Genomic DNA, 20,163 nt, shown 5'->3' on the forward strand with positions numbered 1-20,163 from the left:
TCCCATCAAATGACCCCATTTTGGAAAGTAGACACCCCAAGGAATCTGCTGAGGGGCATATTGAGCCCACTGAATATTTAATTTTTTTGTACCAAGTGATTGAATAATGACAAAAAAAAAGAAATTACAAAAAGTTGTAACTAAATGATATATTGCTCATACATGCCATGGTTATATGTGGAATTGCACCCCAAAATACATTCTGCTGCTTCTCCTGAGTACGAGGATACCACATGTGTGGGACTTTTTGCGAGTCTAGCCGCGTACGGGACCCCGAAAACCAAGCATCGCCTTCAGGATTTCTAAGGGCGCAAATTTTTTATTTCACTCCTCACTACCTATCACAGTTTTGAAGGCCATAAAATGCCCAAATAGCACAAACCCCCCCCCCAAATGACCACATTTTGGAAAGTAGACACCCCAGGCTATTTGCTGAGAGGCATGTTGAGTCCATGGAATATTTAATATTTTGCCACAAGTTGCGGGAATATGACAATTTTTTTTTTTTTTGCACAAAGTTGTCACTAAATGATATATTGCTCACACATGCCATGGGCATATGTGGAATTACACCCCAAAATACATTCTGCAGCTTCTCCTGAGTACGGGGATACCACATGTGTGGGACTTTTCGGGAGCCTAGCCGCGTACGGGGCCCCGAAAACCAAGCACCGCCTTCAGGATTTCTAAGGGCGCAAATTTTTGATTTCACTCCTCGCTGCCTATCACAGTTTCGGAGGCCATGGAATTCCCAGATGGCACACAACCCCCCCAAATGACCCCATTTTGGAAAGTAGACACCCCAAGCTATTTGCTGAGAGGCATGGTGAGTATTTTACAGCGCTCATTTATTTTTGAAAATGAAGAAAGATATATATTTTTTTTTTTTTCTTTTTTCAATTTTCAAATCTTTGTGACAAAAAGCAAGATCTGCAAAATACTCAACATACCTCTCAGCAAATAGCTTGGGGTGTCTACTTTCCAAAATGGGGTCATTTGGGGGGGTTTTGTGCCATCTGGGCATTCCATGGCCTCCGAAACTGTGATAGGTAGTGAGGAGTGAAATCAAAAATGTACACCCTTAGAAAGCCTGAAGGTGGTGATTGGTTTTTGGGGTCCCGTACGCGGCTAGGCTCCCAAAAAGTCTCACACATGTGGTATCCCCGTACTCAGGAGAAGCAGCAGAATGTATTTTGGGGTGTAATTCCACATATGCCCATGGCATGTTTGAGCAATATATCATTTAGTGACAACTTTGTGCAAAAAAAATAAAATAAAATAATAATAATTCTCTTTCCTACAACTTGTGTCAAAATATAAAATATTCCATGGACTCGAGATGCCTCTCAGCAAATAGCTTGGGGTGTCTACTTTCCAAAATGGGGTCATTTGGGGGGGTTTTGAACTGTCCTGGCATTTTATGAACAACATTTAGAAGCTTATGTCACACATTACCCACTCTTCTAACCACTTGAAGAAAAAGCCCTTTCTGACACTGTTTGTTTACATAAAAACATATTATTTTTTTGCAAGAAAGTTAAGTTGAACCCCCAAACATTATATATTATTTTAAAGCAAAGGCCCTACAGATTAAAATGGTGGGTGTTGCATTTTTTTTACCACGCAGTATTTTTCAAATGCATTTTTTTGGGCAAAAATACATGTTTTTTTATTTTAATGCACTAAAACACACTATATTGCCCAAATGTTTGATGAAATAAAAAAGATGATCTTAGGCCGAGTACATAGATACCAAACACGACATGCTTTAAAATTGCGCACAAATGCGCAGTGGCGACAAACTACATACATTTTTAAAAGCCTTTAAAAGCCTCTACGGGTTACCACATTAGATTTACAGAGGAGGTCTACTGCTAAAATGACTGCCCTCGATCTGACCTTCGCGGTGATACCTCACATGCATGGTACAATTGCTGTTTACATATGACGCCAAACCGACGCTTGCGTTCGCCTTTGCGCAAGAGCAGGGGGGGACAGGGGTGCTTTTTTTTTTTTTTATTATTATTTAATTTGCTTTCTTAATTTTATTTTAAACTGTTCCTTACTTTTTTTTATTATTTTTATAATTTTTATTGCCATCTTAGGGCATGTAAATATCCCCTATGATAGCAATAGTTAGTGACAGGTACTCTTTTTTGAAAAAATTGGGGTCTATTAGACCCTAGATCTCTCCTCTGCCCTTAAAGCATCTGACCACACCAAGATCGGTGTGATAAAATGTTTTCCCACTTTCCCAATGGCGCAGTTTATATCCGGGGAGGGGACATACCCTCCCACTGCTTGTAAAAGCAGTTTAGAGGCTAATTAGCCGCTAGGACTGCTTTTACATGAAAGCCGACCGCTGGCTGAAAAGAATGATACCAAGATGATACCTAAACCCGCAGGCATCATTCTGGTATAACCATTCAAAGTCCAGCAACATACCATACGTTGATGGTTCTTGTTGGACATGTATTGTAATCTTTTTTTTTTTTCATGCAGCCTGTTGGCTGAACGAAAAAAAGATTGATCGGTGGGTATGCCCACCATTAGAATACCTCCCTTCATCCACCCACTTCTAATGATGGGCATACATGCACCATTTATATATGCCGAAGCATGGGGGCATCCTCCCGCAAAAAAGTTATGCCGCTCACACACGTATGTACGCCGCATAAAAAGTTATGGCGCATACACACGGTCGGACTTTTCCACGGGCAAGCTTCCGACGGAATTTCGACCGTATGTACGCGGCATTAGGAGCAAAATCGCTCCTCCGCCCCTAATGCCCCCATGCTTCGGCATATATGCTCTTTTTTTAACTGTGGTGGTGAAATCACCTCCCACAGTGTTGGAGTCGCGGCTTTATGTATCGTGGGAGCAAACGCTGTTGCTGTCACGCTAAATAAATCCGCGCTGCAACTGAATGGCGTACCTGCTAAGCAAATGATGGTTAACATTATAACAAAGTAACATTACATTTTAACAGTAAGATCTTACCATACCATACCTGCAAAGCAAATATAAAAAAAAAATAAAACATTTAACGCAACCTGTGCCTAAAAAATATATATGCCGAAGCATGGGGGCATCCTCCCGCAAAAAAAGTTATGCCGCGTACACACGGTCGAACTTTTCCACGGGCAAGCCTCCGTCGGAATTTCGACCGTATGTACGCGGCATTAGGAGCAAAATCGCTCCTCCGCCCCTAATGCCCCCATGCTTCGGCATATATGCTCTTTTTTTAACTGTGGTGGTGAAATCACCTCCTACAGCGCTGGAGTCGCGGCTTTATATATCGTGGGAGCAAACGCTGTTGCTGTCACGCTAAATAAAGCCGCGATGCAACTGAATAGCGTACCTGCTAAGCAAATGATGGTTAACAATAAAACAAACATTACAGTATAACATACCATACCTGCAAAGCAAATACAATAAAACATTGTAAAAATAGAGAGAATAGATATAGAACAATAGTGAGTGGACAGTAGAGAGTGAACATAAGAGAACAATAAAGAGAGGAGAAAAATACAACCACAACTATTTTTGGATTTTTTATTTTAAATTTTTTTTTTGTGTTTTTGTGTGTTTTTTTATTTTTTTTCTACTTTTTTTCACTTTTATGAAAACTATAAACTGAACGTTGCAGATTATGGTCTCTCAAAATGTGATGGCCATCACATATTCCGAGACCCTGTGTTGGTGTGCCTAGGACTGTGTGGTGCTGTACCCTACGCTAAAACTGAACTAGTGTGTGGTAGCGTTTGAAACATACACCAATGCAGAGACCAGGTTGGTCAGGACAGTCGGGACAATAAAAGCGGGTGTCACGCCTAAATCCGAGTTTGCTGCAGACACGACATCTTTTTTGGGGGGATTTTCTGGTAGGGGTACCAGCGAGGACAAAAGGAAAATGCCTCTCATACAGCCGGCTCACTGCATTTGCGTTGGGAAGGTGGGGCACAGCACCATCTGGAAACAGAAGGGCTTCGACGATCTCTTCCTGGAATTTTAGGAAGGATCCAGTCCGTCCTGAAGCTCTGTATAGCACATGAGCGTTCAGCAAAGCCAATTGAAACAAATACACTGACACTTTTTTGTACCAGCGTTTGGACCTCCGGGCAATTAGGTACGGCGCCAACAACTGGTCATTGAGGTCCACCCCTCCCATGTTAAGGTTGTACTCGTGGATACAGAGGGGTTTCTCCACAAAACCAGTCGCCGTAGTAATTTGTACTGCCGTGTCTGCGTGAAGCGAGGACAGAACGAAAACATTCCGTGAATCCCTCCACTTCACTGCTAACAAATTATTACACTGTAAGCAGGCTCTCTCCCCCCGACTAAGACGGGATTCTACAAGCCGTTGGGGGATGCCCCGGCGATTAGGTCGCACGGTGCCACATGCGCCAATTCCATAATCAAAAAGGTGACTAAAAAGTGGCACGCTTGTGTAATAATTGTCCACGTACAAGTGGTACCCCTTTCCGAATAAGGGTGACACCAATTCCCACACTATCTTACCAGCGCTCCCTATGTAATCAGGGCAATTCTCCGGCTCTACGTGACTGTCTTTTCCCTCGTAAACCATAAAGCTAGATGTATAGCCTGTTGCCCTGTCACAGAGCTTATACAACTTGACCCCGTATCTGGCACGCTTGCTGGGAAGGTATTGTTTGAATGACAAGCGGCCAGAAAACTTAATCAGGGACTCATCAACGCAGACAACTTGTTGGGGATTATACAAGGCTGCAAACCGTTCGTTGAAGTGGTTTACGAGGGGCCGAATTTTGTAGAGCCGATCGAATCCAGGGTCTCCCCGAGGACGACAGAGTTCATTGTCACTAAAATGCATGAACCGCAAGATCTGCTCGTATCGTGTCCTGGCCATGGAGGCAGAGAAAATGGGCATATGGTGAACTGGGTGCGTGGACCAATACATCCGCAGCTCACTCTTTTTAGTAATGCCCATGATGAGGGAAAGGCCCAGAAAGATCTTAAATTCGGAAACCGTAATTGGCTTCCAATCTCTGGCAAGGGACAGCTGGGGATTAGCGGCGATGAATTGACCAGCGTACAAATTGCTTTGGTCCACAATAGATCTATAGAGATCTTCCGTGAAATACAGCGAATAAAAATCCAGTGACGTAAAATCAACTGTATTCACCTGAATTCCGGGTTGGCCAGTGAATGGGGGAAGTACGGGTGCTGCAGAAGTGGTGGGTACCCAATCAGGATTGGCGAATGCAGCAGGAAGGGTACTATGGGGACGGGCCTGTCTTTGTCGTCTTCTTCTTGGTGGCAGCGGGACACTACTCGTGCTTGCCACCTCTCCAGCTTGAACTGCACTTATGGGACTCGCCACGTCACCAAGTGTTACTGCAGTGCTGGATATATGACCAGGATGTACTAGGCCGCTGGTGCTTGCCAGTTCACCAGAGGGAATAGCGGCGCTAGTACTTCTCTCCTCCATACGAGAGCCCTGCGGTTCTTGCACCTCAGCGACAGCAGAAGATCGGGGTCTGGTACGCCTGACCCTAGCAGGGACCACTCCGTCGTCAGAGCTATCTGTCAGGGAGCCACTGTCGTCTACAGGATCGTATTCTGAGCAAGAATTTGACAGATGCGTGACCTCCTCATCACTATCTGTCAGGCTCATAAACAAGTAGGCCTCTTCATCACTGTACCATCGATTTGCCATTTTGGGCTCTAAATTTAGGGGTACAGTGGTGAGATTCACAGGCAAAAAAGCACCTGACCTGTTAGTGACTGAGTCAAGCGCTACCAAAAAAACTGTTAGCGATCGCAGAGATCAGGCCTGACTCTGCGAACGCTGCAGTTATGTGTTTTTGTGTTTTGTGTCAGTGATCGATCGATCGATACTGCACTTCGGTGGGTTGGGCTGGGCGAAGGGGCTAAACGCAGGTGCTAGCAGGTATCTGGGCTGATCCCGCTAACAATGCGTTTTTGGGAACCCTAAACTGCAGGGGACGCTAGTATAGATCTGATCAGATCAGGTATCGATCCGATCAGATACTATACCACTAAAGGGAGGCGTATGGTGCGTGCGTGGGTGTTAGCGCTACTGGCACTAATCTGACGCTGCCTGGGGCGACGCAGACCCTATCTGGCGCTAAAACCAAACTTTTATCACACGCCGGGCGTTTAGGGGGTTAAAACTTTATTTAAAAAAATATGGCGGGTGCCCTGATGCTATAGAAAATAAACAAACTAAACTGCGTCACCCGTGACACTTATACTGTGATCACTGGTGACAGGGGGTAATGAAGGGGTTAAACCTTTATTGGGGGGGGTTAGGGGGGGTCCCTAGACTTTTTAGGGCCTAAGACTGATTACCCTAACACTTATTTTTGTCACTAATGACACTAGTACGCCCTTGCCGTTCACGCGCAGGACGTATAGCTACGGGCTCTCGCCTGGGAGAGCCGACCTGCCGCCGTATTATGACGGTGCGCGGTCGGCAAGTAGTTAAAGAAAGTTGAGAAGCGGGGGGAGGGGGTGTTCTGCTGTCGGAAATGACTCAGCCAGCGAGTTTAGAAGCGGGGTGAGGGGGCGAAAATGACTTCTCCCCAGGCGGGACCTCTAGTAATTTGGGGGGCCCTTTGCAGCTTTGCGGGGCCCTAAGCAGCTTGCATAGTGAACCTATAGCGAGGATTGGCCCTGACAAGACCGTTTGGCCCTATATACTTTGAACAGCAGTATACAGGCATTGCAAACAAGATAAGGACTGTAGGTTTCTTAAGTAGAATCAGAACCATGTCATACTTTGCTCCTGCATATTGCACAATTTCCTAAAGAGACCCTCAACAAACTACACGACACTTGTGCCTGATGAGGCCACTGATGTTCCAATGGTGGTGGCCCGTGAGACTGTCCATACAGGCTTGGCCCCCCAAAGTGCACGTGCTGTGTGGCAACAATATGTCAATTATTTTAGGGGTGGGGGGGGGGCATTACAATGCCAGATCTTGGCTCAATAAATTATTTTTTTGGGAAAGTAAAATTCTAGAAAAAAGGGGGGGTTGCCATCCGGGGCCCCCTTTGAACAAATTCTGTGAAGAACTCCTGTTCTCTGAAGGCCTCCATTATTTCTGCAAGTCAAAATTTAGCAAAAAAAAACTAATGTCAGTCAAGCCTTAGCTTTCTCCCCATATCTAACCCACAAACTCATCCACTGATCATAAAGTCCAAAAATCAAGTTTCGTATCGTCGTATTGCACGATCGTTTTTCCGACGTTTTCTACTGACCGTGAACGACGTTCTCATTCACGCAATATCCCTTTATACACTGCGCATGTGAGAAGCTCCGCACGTTGCCACGCCCATGACAATCGTTCGAGTGATTGACACGCCCCTTTTCAGTCGTTCAATGCAAGAGTCAGAAGAAATGATGGAGGGAAGACAGCAAGCTGAAACCAGGCAGGAGAGAGGCCAGGAGAGAGGCCAGGCACACACCAGGAGGAGCAGGAGTTACAAAGCCACCAACATGAGCTTCGAAGAGATGGTAGAGATGGTGGCTGTTCTTAAAAAGGAGGACTACGACGGCAAAAAAGGGCCTTACAAGAACCCCAATAAAATGAAGGCCCAGATCATGGAGAAGGTGTGGAGGACTCTCCATGCAAAATTCGGGGTGCAGAGGTCCAGGGAGCAGCTGCGGAAGCGATGGTCTGATTTGAAAATCAGAGAGCAGGACCAGATGGGGAGAATTAGAAGAGTTCTCAGAAGACGTAAGTAAATTTCATGTGTACTCTAAATATTTGTTTTAATTCTTTTGCGTCATTTGGTTTTCTTTCAGGTTGTGTATATAGACAGTTCAATAATAGATGTTTCAAGGTTCCTGTTCGTGGGCATAATACTTTTTTTTTTTTTTTCTCTTTTAAAGTGTATTTTGTGCGTGTACTCGAGAGAGGAGCCGGACTGCAGGAGTTGGGAGTAGGCAGGCATCCCCCGGAGACAATCTGCCACCTTTCTCCATGCCCCGGGTGGCAATGGTGGGTGTGTGAGGGGGTCCTCCCACACAGCCCGCCCTACCTGCTCCGCTTTGAAGCCCAACGGGGCAGAGGGACTCCCTATAAGGGAGTGAGAGGATCTAGCCCGCTCAACCAGCCCCGTTAGTCCTTCGCCTCTGTTTTTAGAGACCGCGTGGTCAAAGTGCGTGCATGTTAACCCAATTTCGAGTGCGTGTAAGTGTGGTGGTTTTTGTGGGAGGGGGGTGGGCATACTAAGCGCAAGCTTACCTCGCATAGCACACTCACCGGGAGCCGGGCTGAGACCACCAAACTCAATTCACATGTAGCTGAGACCGGGATCCGAACCTCTAGCTGCAGAGGTGAATAGCTTGTCAGCGCAGTGCCAATCGCGTTGAGCCACCGCAGCTCCCCAATACTTGGTTGTTCAATGTATTTAAGATCTTTTTATGTGAGACCAATTTTTTATTGAATGTAGATGTGTTATTAACTAGATTTAAATAATCCGACTTAAAGTGGAGTTCCACCCATTTTTTTATGTTTGTCTGTGCTGCATGCCCTAATCTCATAGTGTTCAGAATGGACAATTTTTATTTATTTTGTTGCTTGTAAATACCTTTATTTTGTAGTCCTTCATTACTTCCTCCTCCTTATTAGCCTAGGCTATTAAGTCACAAGGCTATTCGCAAGGGTTTCTGGGATAGGCATCATGTATCCCAGTAGTCCTTGCAAATAGCCTATTTGCATAGAGAAGGGGCGGCAACCTCCCCTGACTGAAACCTATTACATCGCTTGTGCAGCACTGAGCATGTGCGAGATCATGATGCCCACACTTAAGATGGCCACGGTCTATTTCTAGATTATAAACTAACTAAATGCTCTAACAACCAAACAAAACGGACCTTAGTTTACAGACTAACTTTACTAGACTACATTAAGCTTGTGTATTACAGGGGTATTTATATTTAAAAAGTGAAATTGTAGGTGGAACTCCCCTTTAAGTCATTATACAGTAAAAGGAGAGTATGCTCAGCGCAGAAGTTGATTACACATATGGACTCAGTAGCACAATGGTTGGCATGGCCAATCCGCCCTATAGGCTCGATATGCAAGCCGCTTAGGGCCCCGCAAAGCTGCGAAGGGCCCCCCAAATAACTAGAGGCCCCGCCTAGTAAGAAGTAATTTTCGCCCCCTCACCCTGCTTCTCAACTCGCTAAATGCATGGGAGAAGAGGCAATAAGTCAGCACCCCTTGCTTCTCAATGTAATGTAAGATGTAATTTCCGACAGCACAACACCCCCTCCCCCCACTTCTCAACTTTCTTTAATGTGACATGTCACTGTTGTCGGCGCCCCCCGCTTCTCATTTTTAATGTGCCATGTCATTTAGCTTCGAGCCCCAGGGAGGTCATGATCGGCACTGAGTGTTGGTCACAAGAACAACCTAGTTAGCGTGTCACACAGAGGTGATCCAGTGTATACTTGTTGTTTTTCCATGTAGGAAACTTGTCCAAAGATAGAGAAATGCAGCAGCTTCGTTAATGGATAAAATCCAGTGTTAAGCTTAGAAGGATTGTAAAAGCAGACAATTGTACTACACTTTTTAAAAATAATGATTGATATTCCTCTTTCAGGCCTCTAATCTTTTTGATTCATCTAACCCTTTTTTTACAATCTCATAGGCCTCAATCAAGCTGCAGAAATGGAGCCGACCAACCCCACACACAGCCATGCCCCACCCTCGCCGGGTTTGTACAGGAAGTGCAAAATGCCACCACATCAGGTCAGTGTCAAACCGCACAGCTTCAGGTAATACATGTAGGCCTGCATGATTTTAATACATGTTTTTTCACAAATTTCAGGTGTACAAGCTGTTGGTGGTGGCTTAGACACTTACAGTGCCCAGGTGCTAATTGGGGAGATAATGTCCTGCAGGGCACAAATAGAGGACACAAACATCGCCCTGGAGAAGAACATAAGGAACAATAGAAAGGTGGACCAAAACCTCAAGAATATTATTGATGTTCTGGGGAGGGTTTAAAAAAAAAAATGTAAAATTTTTTTATATATATATATATATATATATATATATATATATATATATATATATATATATATATATATATATTATAAAAAATTTATAAAAAATTACACATTTTAAGTGTGATACAATAAATATTTTTGGATACTAAACAATGTCTGGCTTCTTATTATATCAATGCTGCCTAAAAGAACAAATCTAGATTTGTGGTGTTTCCATTGACAATGATGAGTATTTAGTAAAGGAAAATAAACATGACACTATGATAACGTAGGAGAAAGCTAGAATGAACTCAAATTAGAAAAGAATCAAACAAAGAAAATTACTGGAACAGGGGCATAAAATTTGGGCCTTAGGCACTGGTGGCGGTGTCACAACACTGCAATCCCTCACAGATACTGTAATTGGAGCGCAACAAGGAGCCGCGTACAAAGTATTGCATCAAAAATTGGTATCAGACGCCCCTGTTACACAGGGGCAGAAAAATTAGGCCTTCGGCACAACACAACACTGCAACCCCTCCCAATATCTTTAATTGGAGCGCAACAAGGAGCCACGTGCAAAGTATTGCATCAGAAATTGGTATCAGACGCCCCTGTTACACAGGGGCAGAAAAATTAGGCCTTAGGCACTGGTGGCGTTGCCCAGAAAAACAACATTTCTTACTAGCTATCAGCAAGAAAAGTGAGGAGAAGGAGGATATTCCATCAGCAGCATAACAGGACAGTCACTCAGCATCAGCATACGCAGTCTCAAAGGGATCTGACATTTCAACAAAAAATTATTATTCAGTAACATCAGCTTGGTAGCTTGGTAGCTGGTGTTGATCCAAGCCTGATTCATTTTGATGAAGGTCAGTCGATCAACAGAGTCGGTGGAGAGGTGCACCCTGTGATCGGTCACAAAGCCTCCAGCAGCACTGAATGTGCGTTCTGAAAGAACACTGGATGCAGGGCAAGCCAGTAGCTCAATTGCGTACTGTGCAAGCTCTGGCCAGTGATCCATTCTCAAGACCCAGTAAGCCAGAGGATTTTCGGTGGGGAAGGTGTCCAAGTCGGATCTTGCCGCTAGGTATTCCCGGGCCATGTAAACCAGACGCTGGCGATGGTTGCTGGAACCGGTCAGACCTTGGGGCTGCGGACTAAAAAATTGTTTGAACGCATCGGTCAGACGGCCACCTTCTCCGCCGCTCCTTCTCTGACTCACCGAAGCCTCAGCAAGACGTTGTTCAGGGCCAGGTTTTGGTAATCCCCCCGGTTCTGGGAACGTATTGCACAGACCCTTCTGCAAGGCCTCCCGCAGAAGTTTGATCTTATGCTCCCTCTGCGATGGCAACATAAGGTCCGCTACCTTACTCTTGTAACGTGGATCAAGGAGAGTTGCCAGCCAGTAATGATCCCTCTCCTTGATAGCACGTACACGAGGATCCTTACGCAGGCTTTGCAGGATCAGGGAGGCCATGCAGCGTAGGTTTGCAGAGGCATTCGGGGCACAGACCTCTGGGTCACTGAGGACGCCATGATCCGCAGCCACCTCATCCCAGCCACGTAAAAGTCCACGTGTTCCTTGGGACTGTAAATGATCCCTTGAAGACTGCTGCTGTTGATGCTGAGTGCTAGGCTCCACCTCCATGCTGCTGATACAATCCTCCTCCTCCTCTTCCTGTGTTCTAGGTGGGCAAGCAGGAACAGTGTCTGGATAAAGGGGGCCTTGAGAGGTAAGGAAGTCCTCCTCTTCCTCCCTCTGTTCTGCCTCAAGGGCCCTGTCCATTATAACACGTAGGGTGTGCTCCAACATGGGAATAAGCGGGACAGTCTCACTGATGCATGCACTGTCACTGCTCACCATCCTCGTGGCCTCCTCAAATGGTGACAGGACAGTTGCTGCATCCCTGATCAAGGCCCACTGGCGTGGGGAAAAAAACCCAAGCTCCCCTGAGCCAGTTCTGCTGCCATATTGGCACAGGTACTCATTGATGGCCCTCTGCTGCGTGTGCAGCCGCTGCAGCATGGCCAACGTAGAGTTCCATCTGGTGGGCATGTCACAGATTAGGCGGTTCTTGGGCAGGTTGTATTCCCTCTGGAGGTCTGTCAGCCGAGCAGTGGCATTATATGACATCCGGAAATGCACACAGACTTTCCTGGCCTGCTTCAGGACATCCTGTAAGCCTGGGTACCTGCCCAAGAACCGCTGCACCACCAAGTTGAGAACATGCGCAAAACAGGGAACATGGGTGTGTTTTCCTTGTCGCAGGGCAGAGGGGAGGTTGGTGCCATTATCGCTGACCACCATTCCAGGCTTCAGCTAGCGTGGCATAAACCACCTCTGAGCCTGCCCCTGCAGAGCTGAAAGAACCTCTTCCCCAGTGTGGCTCCTGTCTCCCAAGCACACCAGCTCTAGCACCGCATGGCATCTCTTGGCCTGCATTCCTGCGTAGCCCCTCGTACGCCTACGGAGCAAGGCTGGTTCTGAGCAAACATCACCACAGGAAGAGGCCACAGAGGAAGAAGAAGAGGAGGAGGGGTTGGAGGAGAACTACTGTACCTTGCCCTGCGTCCTTCCCAGCTGCCAGCAGAGTCACCCAATGGGCCGTAAAAGACAGGTAACGTCCCTGTCCATGCTTGCTGGACCATGAGTCAGCGGTAAGATGCACCTTACCACTGACCGCCCTGTCCAGCGAGGCATGGACATTGCCTTCCACATGGCGGTAGAGAGCCGGAATCGCCTTCCGGGAGAAAAAGTGGCGTTTGGGTACTTGCCACTGAGGTACTGCATATTCCACAAAGTCACGGAAGGGGGCAGAATCTACCAACTGAAAAGGTAGCAGTTGAAGTGCTAGCAATTTTGCTAAGCTAGCATTCAACCGCTGGGCATGTGGATGGCTGGGAGCGTACTTCTTTCGGCGCTGCAGCAGCTGGGGCAGGGAAATTTGTCTGTTACTATCATTAGATTGCCCGCATGTACTACCACTACTACGTTTGGTGCAGGCTTCAGAGAGGACTGGGGGTCTAGTGGGGTTGGAGGTCACAGAAGGGCAAGGGGAGGTCCGCTTCGGTCTTTGGTGTGGGTCTTTCTGGTATGCTTGCCAACGAGCTGCATGGCAGCTCGACATATGTCTGGACAAACATGTGGTGCCCAAGCGGGTGATGTTTTGGCCATGCGAGATAGGCTTGAGACATATGTTGTAAACAGCAAAGGTACGATCTGATGGACATGTTTCAAAAAAGGCCCACACCAAAGAACTTTTGCTGTACCGTTGAGACACAGCAGTGCCATGTTATGCAGTTGGTGTGCTGCCCTTAAGCTAAACCCCTGGAGGGCATCCTGCCTCTTTGGAGATGTGCCTGTGCCTCGTCGTCCTCCTCCTCCTCCTCTCTCCTATCAGGCACCCAGGTAAAGTCAATGACCTCATCATCCCCTCCCTCCTCATCATCACTGTCGAAAACCTGGCAGTATGCTCCAGCTGGGGGAACATCACTCCCAGATTGTTGTCCCTCTCGGCCACCCCCTCTCCCTGGGCTCACATCAATGCCTTCCTCGATCTGTGTTCCGTCATCGGAGTCTTCAAAACGCTGCGCATCTTCATGTAGCATGTACCCAACACTGTGTTGAAACAGTTCAGGGGACTCCTCAGGAGGACACGGTTGGACTAGGGAAGGATTGTGTAATGCCATTGTGCAGAGGGTAGAGGACGCCTTGGCAGCTGCTTTGCCAGACAAACTATGATCAGTCAGTGTGAGAGGATGAGGAGGATGAGGACGGCTTGGTCATCCACTCAACTAATTTCTCTGCATGTTGAGGCTCAACACGGCCAGCTCCCCGAAAAGAAGGACGAGCGGCCACGGCCACGTGCTGAAGAGGATGCACCACATCCACCACCAGCGTTACCTCTAGATGCAGAGCCTGCTTGCCCTCGTGACTCTCTGCGTCTCTTTGTCCTTCCAGCCATATTTATGCGTTCAGGTGCTATGTAACAAAAAAAAAGAAGAAACTAATTACCCCCAGGTGGGACTTTAAAGGTCAGACTCCAGTACAAGGTGAATATATTTTATTTTATTGAGTGGGTTTAACCAAGATGAGTTGACACTTGTTCACAGAGATAGTCTGAACATTGGATTCTAAAAGTCTTCTAAAACAAACCATGAAAAAACATAGCAAATAAGTGACACCAGGGACAAGATGTGCCCCGTGTGTTGAAACCAAAGAAACCAAAATAAACCCTGCCACTGAGTCCAATATGGACGGTCCTCGTAACAATAGTCCGGGGGAGTCCCGGGCTAAGTATGTACAGAGGAAACCTGTTGACAGATGCCGTGGATTGGAGCCTTTCGTCCCACCAGCGTTAATCCCTATCACTCACGAGGACCGTCCATATTGGACTCAGTGGCACCACTGACCTGCTGTACTCTGCCCTCAAAACGCTTACATTTTGGGACATCCTGTGTTTGAGGATAGTCGGAGCCACTCTCCCCTTTCTTATTCCACTCCTAGGACCCCAAAACTGAATTTTGGGGACACCGAGAACCCATAACATAAGGGCTCACTCTTCGATCCTTTGTTTGTTACAAATGAGAAGAGAGCTCATATTCACACACTCCTGTGGCCCCTGATGAAGGTCTCCTGTCCTGTCAGCAGACCAAAAACGCGTCGGGCAAATCTCCATCGCTCCTCACAGAGTGTTTTTTAATCAATTTTGTATGTTTTTTGTCACAGGGTTTATTTTGGTTTCTTTGGTTTCAACACACGGGGCACATCTTGTCCCTGGTGTCACTTATTTGCTATGTTTTTTCATGGTTTGTTTTAGAAGACTTTTAGAATCCAATGTTCAGACTATCTCTGTGAACAAGTGTCAACTCATCTTGGTTAAACCCACTCAATAAAATAAAATATATTCACCTTGTACTGGAGTCTGACCTTTAAAGTCCCACCTGGGGGTAATTCGTTTATTTTTTCTAACTACCAGGGATGTGGCCATTCTTCCAGTTTAGGGACTTATGAACCCCTCTCTTTTCAAATATATTTATAGGTGCTATGTAACAAAACAGAAGCAGTCACACCAACTGCGTTCAGGTGTTAGTAAACTCCACACAAGCAGTAAGAGCGACTGCGTTCAGGTGCTATGTAACAAAACAGGCGCAATCACACCGACTGCGTTCAGGTGTTAGTAAACTGCACACACGCAGTAAGAGCGACTGCGTTCAGGTGCTATGTAACAAAATAGTCGCAGTCACACCAACTGCGTTCAGGTGGTATTAAACAGCACCCGCACAGTAAGAGCGACTGCGCTCAAGTGCTATGTAACAGCACACACGCAGTGACACCAACTGTGTTTAGGTGGTATTAAACAGCACCCGCACAGTAAGAGCGACTGCGTTAAGGTGCTATGTAACAAAATAGTCGCAGTCACACCAACTGCGTTCAGGTGGTATTAAACAGCACCCGCACAGTAAGAGCAACTGCGTTCAGGTGCTATGTAACAAAATAGTCGCAGTCACACCAACTGCGTTCAGGTGGTATGTAACAGCACACACGCAGTGACACCAACTGGGTTTAGGTGGTATTAAACAGCACCCGCACAGTAAGAGCGACTGCGCTCAAGTGCTATGTAACAGCACACACGCAGTGACACCAACTGTGTTTAGGTGGTATTAAACAGCACCCGCACAGTAAGAGCGACTGCGCTCAAGTGCTATGTAACAGCACACACACAGTGACACCAACTGCGTTTAGGTGGTATTAAACAGCACCCGCACAGTAAGAGCGACTGCGCTCAAGTGCTATGTAACAGCACACACACAGTGACACCAACTGCGTTTAGGTGGTATTAAACAGCACCCGCACAGTAAGAGCGACTGCGTTCAAGTGCTATGTAACAGCACACACGCAGTGACACCAACTGCGTTTAGGTGGTATTAAACAGCACCCGCGCAGTAAGAGCGACTGCGTTCAGGTGCTATGTAACAAAATAGTCGCAGTCACACCAACTGCGTTCAGGTGGTATTAAACAGCACCCGCGCAGTAAGAGCGACTGCGTTCAGGTGCTATGTAACAAAATAGTCACAGTCACACCAACTGTGTTCAGGTGGTATTAAACAGCACCCACACAGTGAGAGCGACTGCGCTCAAGTGCTATGTAACAGCACACACGCAGTGACACCAACTGCGTTTAGGTGGTATTAAACAGCACCCGCACAGTAAGAGCGACTGCGTTCAAGCGCTATGTAACAGCACACACGCAGTGACACCAACTGCGTTTAGTTGCTATTAAACAGCACACACACAGTAAGAATGACTGCGTTTCTGTGCAATTCAATAGCCCAGTTGCATTAACAGCGACTGCGTTTCTGTGCAAATAAATTGCACACGTGCAGTAACAGGTAATGCGTGTATGTGCAATTAACTAGCACACGTTGAATAACACAGACTAATATTTTAAAGCTAATCCCTAATGCAGGCAATACAACATGTTAGAGCACTGCATGTAGAACAATCTCCTGCCTGACAGATACTAATAGCAGATCTAGCTGAGCTATACAGTTTATAAATATATTGACAACTCCTAGGGATGTGAATATATTCTCTACAAACTGTAGATTTAACTATACTGACTAGCCTTCCTGCTCTATCTATCTATCTATCTATCTGGTAGAAAAAACACTGTGTCTCTATCTATCTCTCTCTATCTAACTGTCTGACTGCTCCTCTTTCACAAAGCGGGAACACACTACACGAGGCCGCCGTGCAGGCTGCCTTTTATAGTGTAGGGCGTGTACTAATCCCCCTGAGCCATAATTGGCCAAAGCCACCCTGGCTTTGGCCTAATAATATTAATACAAATAAATGTATCGCATACAGTCAGCTAAAACAGATATATTACACAAGTAGCTGAATTTAACAGCGTAACTAGAGTTTTGCTTTTATATATGAACCGTTTGTGGTCCTTATACATGGAGTATTTCCTTTTTTGTCAGTCATTTAATGTGACTGTAATCAGTTCCCCATCTGTCACAGTTAACTTCCCATTCAGCTGCTCTTATTACACCATATACGGAAAGGTTTCTTCACGGTAAGAGCTGTGAAAATGTGGAATAGACTCCCTTCAGAGGTGGTTCTGGCCAGCTCAGTAGATTTCTTTTTTTTTTTTGCCTGCAAGGCATTGCAACCATGATGGGTGGATCATAGGTGCAGAGCCAGGCATCTGCAGACTCTTCCTCCAGCTCAGTGTCTGGGATATTTATGTGGACTACAAGTGCGCCAACCACTGTACTGGTGTTCCATTGAAAACTACAAACCCTTATTCAGTGGGGATCACTGGAGCAGGGACCGGGGTTGCCATCCTCCCTTAGAATTTTTTACTGACAAAACATGGAAAATTTACAGGCCAGAGCACATTTTTTACTGACAACCTGAGAAATTACAGAACTCCTATTAAAAACTAACACAGTGAATATTCAAACAGTATAAACACTTAAAAAGTCAAACACAGCATGAAATTATCAGCCCCTGATATTTACTGGCAGTTGTAAAAAAAAAAAAAAAAGATTTTTACAAACGGCGGTTGGCATCCCTGACAGGGACCGTGATGCTTTCGTACAGTGCTCAAAGTTGGTTAATTCCAGTTTTCATTGCTATCTGTGCCCCCATTAAAGAGATTCATCCTCTTTTCCTTGTTTACCATTATCAACAAAAGTGAAAGTGAAAGTAAAAGTATCTCACGTTAGTACATACCTGCTGGCTCCTTGCACCACTTTGAGCGCTACCTCCATTTGTAGGTTCTGGCTCCATCCTCTATAGACCTCCCCAAATCCTCCACGTCCCACCAGCTTCAGGCTCTCCAGATCTCCAGGTGGGAGACGCTGCATGTTGGAGCTCTGCAGACAACACAATAACTGAGCTGTTACAGGCGTGGAGGTAATTACTGAGGGGGTGGAGACCAGAGTCTATAGAGGACGTCACACTGTCTGTACACAATTACACTACAGTCAGGGAATTTCTGCTCTTGCTTGACTGAGTTTATTGGCTTATTCAAAGTCTTTTTATCTCTCTCTTGTGCAATGACTTTGTTTCTGTGTTGTTGTTTTAAGTGTGCATTTGGGCAATACTGCATAAGAGATTCCTACATGGCTGAAACTGACTTACAACGAATGCCTGGTACACACAATGAGATTATCAGGCGAACGATCGTTTGTTTTTGTTTTTTTGTTGTTTTTTTGCATGCTAGTCTCATATTGAAAATGAAAGAGGATACTAAAGTTTACGGAAAGTTCTACCACAGAATTAAAATTGGGAAGTGATGAAATGTATTGTATTTTATTTCACTCCATCCAAACAATAATTAAAAGAGCGCCATCTTTGTGCTAAGTGTAAATTCATAATTCACATAATTAATACAATATTGTACAGCTCAGTAGATTGCTTTAAGAAGGGTCTGGATTCTTTCCTAAATGTACAGAATATAACTGAGTACTAAGATTTGTAGGTATAGTTGATCCAGGGTAAATCCGATTGCCTCTCGGGGGATCAGGAAGGAATTTTTTCCCCTGCTGTAGCAAATTGGATCATGCTCCGCTGGGGTTTTTTGCCTTCCTCTGGATCAACTGTGGGTATGGAGTTGGGTGTATAGGATTTTACTGTGTTTTTTATTTTGTTTTTTTGTTTTTTGTGGTTGAACTGGATGGACTTGTGTCTTTTTTCAACCTGACTAACTATGTAACTATGTAACTATGTAACTATGTATGTGTACAGTATCTCACAAAAGTGAGTACACCCCTCACATTTTTGTAAATATTTTATTCTATATTTTCATGTGACAACCCTGAAGAAATGACACTTTGCTACAAAGGGAGGCCCTGAATACAGCCAAAAAAGAAATGATGGAGGGCCGGGCATGACAGGGGAGAGAGGAGATGGGGAGGAAAGAGTTAATACCTGGAGGAAGGGAAGAGGCAGGATTTTGTAAGTAAGAGGGGGAGGAGCCCTTTATATAGTGGAGGGGGCGGGAACGGAGGAGCACATTTTACGGAAGGAAGCGCAGTGAGAGGAAGTTTTTCCCACCCTCACTGTATTTAGGTTGATGCAGTGCGGTTTGTGTGTTTTTGTCGTTGTTTTTTCTTTCTTTGCAGGACACGTGGACCTGGTTGTCATAGCAGCTGTGGGATGGCGGTGTCTGTGACCTTTAATGGTGGCAAAACAGAGGTGATGGAATTGGTGGGGGGCTCATAGGTGTTATGCGTCCCTATGGTATATTTTCAGTGGAACGGTGTCCGCTGGAATACGGTAATGGTTACACTGCGGGTAGGGGTTGTCTCCAAGCTGGTTACAGCTGTACAGCTGTAGGCCTGGTATGAGAAATTATGGCCCCGCAGTGTAGGGTAAAAAAGTGGAAAAAGTTTGGGGTGCCGTCAGAGACCAACAGACTGGGTGATATTTAAAACTGTCGTTAAATGGTTTAGAGGTTAATGGAAATGTTATTTTATTGAAACTATTTAATATTTGGAGTTATTTATTTAATTGTTAATAAAGAAGGCTTTTATGGCCAGTTATACTATTTAATATTTAAAAAAGGTAAAGGGGTGTTTAAGGTATGGGTCTTGGTGTTAAGGGGAGGTTTGGATAGTTGGGGGTATTTCTCTAATACACTGGTCATGTGACGTAGTGAGTGTAGAGCTTGTATAACAGTGTCAATTTGTTGTCCCCTCAAAATAATTCAACACACAGCCATTAATGTCTAAACCGCTGGCAACAAAAGTGAGTACACCCCTAAGTGAAAATGTCCAAATTGGGTCCAAAGTGTCAATATTATGTGTGGCCACCATTATTTTCTAGCACTGCCTTAAAGTGATTGTAGAGGTTCGTTTTTTTTAAATAACAAAAATGTTATACTTACCTCCACTGTGCAGTTTGTTTTGCACAGAGTGGCCCCGATCTTGCTGTTATGGGGTCGGTGAACGGGCTCGGGTAAGTAAAACAGGGGAGCTGGGGCCTGTGACAGCGAGGTGTTTTTTCACTTTAATGCATAGGATGCATTAAGGTGAAAAAACACGAACCTTTACAACTAAAGTACTCGCACAAATGCTCCCGATGCCTCACCCAATACTTGGTCAGCAGCGAGCGGACTCAGTGGGTGGCGTCTGTAGGC

At 45.6% G+C, this 20,163-nt stretch overlaps 1 protein-coding gene across 2 annotated transcripts in view; it reads right to left on the reverse strand.

Annotated features, from left to right (window-relative positions):
• The window catches only part of LOC120920813 (receptor-interacting serine/threonine-protein kinase 3-like), a 127,479-nt gene extending 109,522 nt beyond the window's left edge, over window positions 1–17,957 (reverse strand). For both annotated transcript variants that reach the window (XM_040333141.1, XM_040333140.1), the window contains exon 1: window positions 17,754–17,957. In XM_040333141.1, coding sequence (XP_040189075.1) covers window positions 17,754–17,887 — 134 coding nt within the window. In that variant the 5' untranslated portion in view covers window positions 17,888–17,957. The remainder of the gene's footprint in view (window positions 1–17,753) is intronic.
• Window positions 17,958–20,163: the final 2,206 nt, after the last annotated feature.

The sequence above is a fragment of the Rana temporaria genome, chromosome 13, assembly GCF_905171775.1.
Source record: "Rana temporaria chromosome 13, aRanTem1.1, whole genome shotgun sequence".
In the NCBI taxonomy this organism is placed as follows: Eukaryota; Metazoa; Chordata; class Amphibia; order Anura; family Ranidae; genus Rana; species Rana temporaria.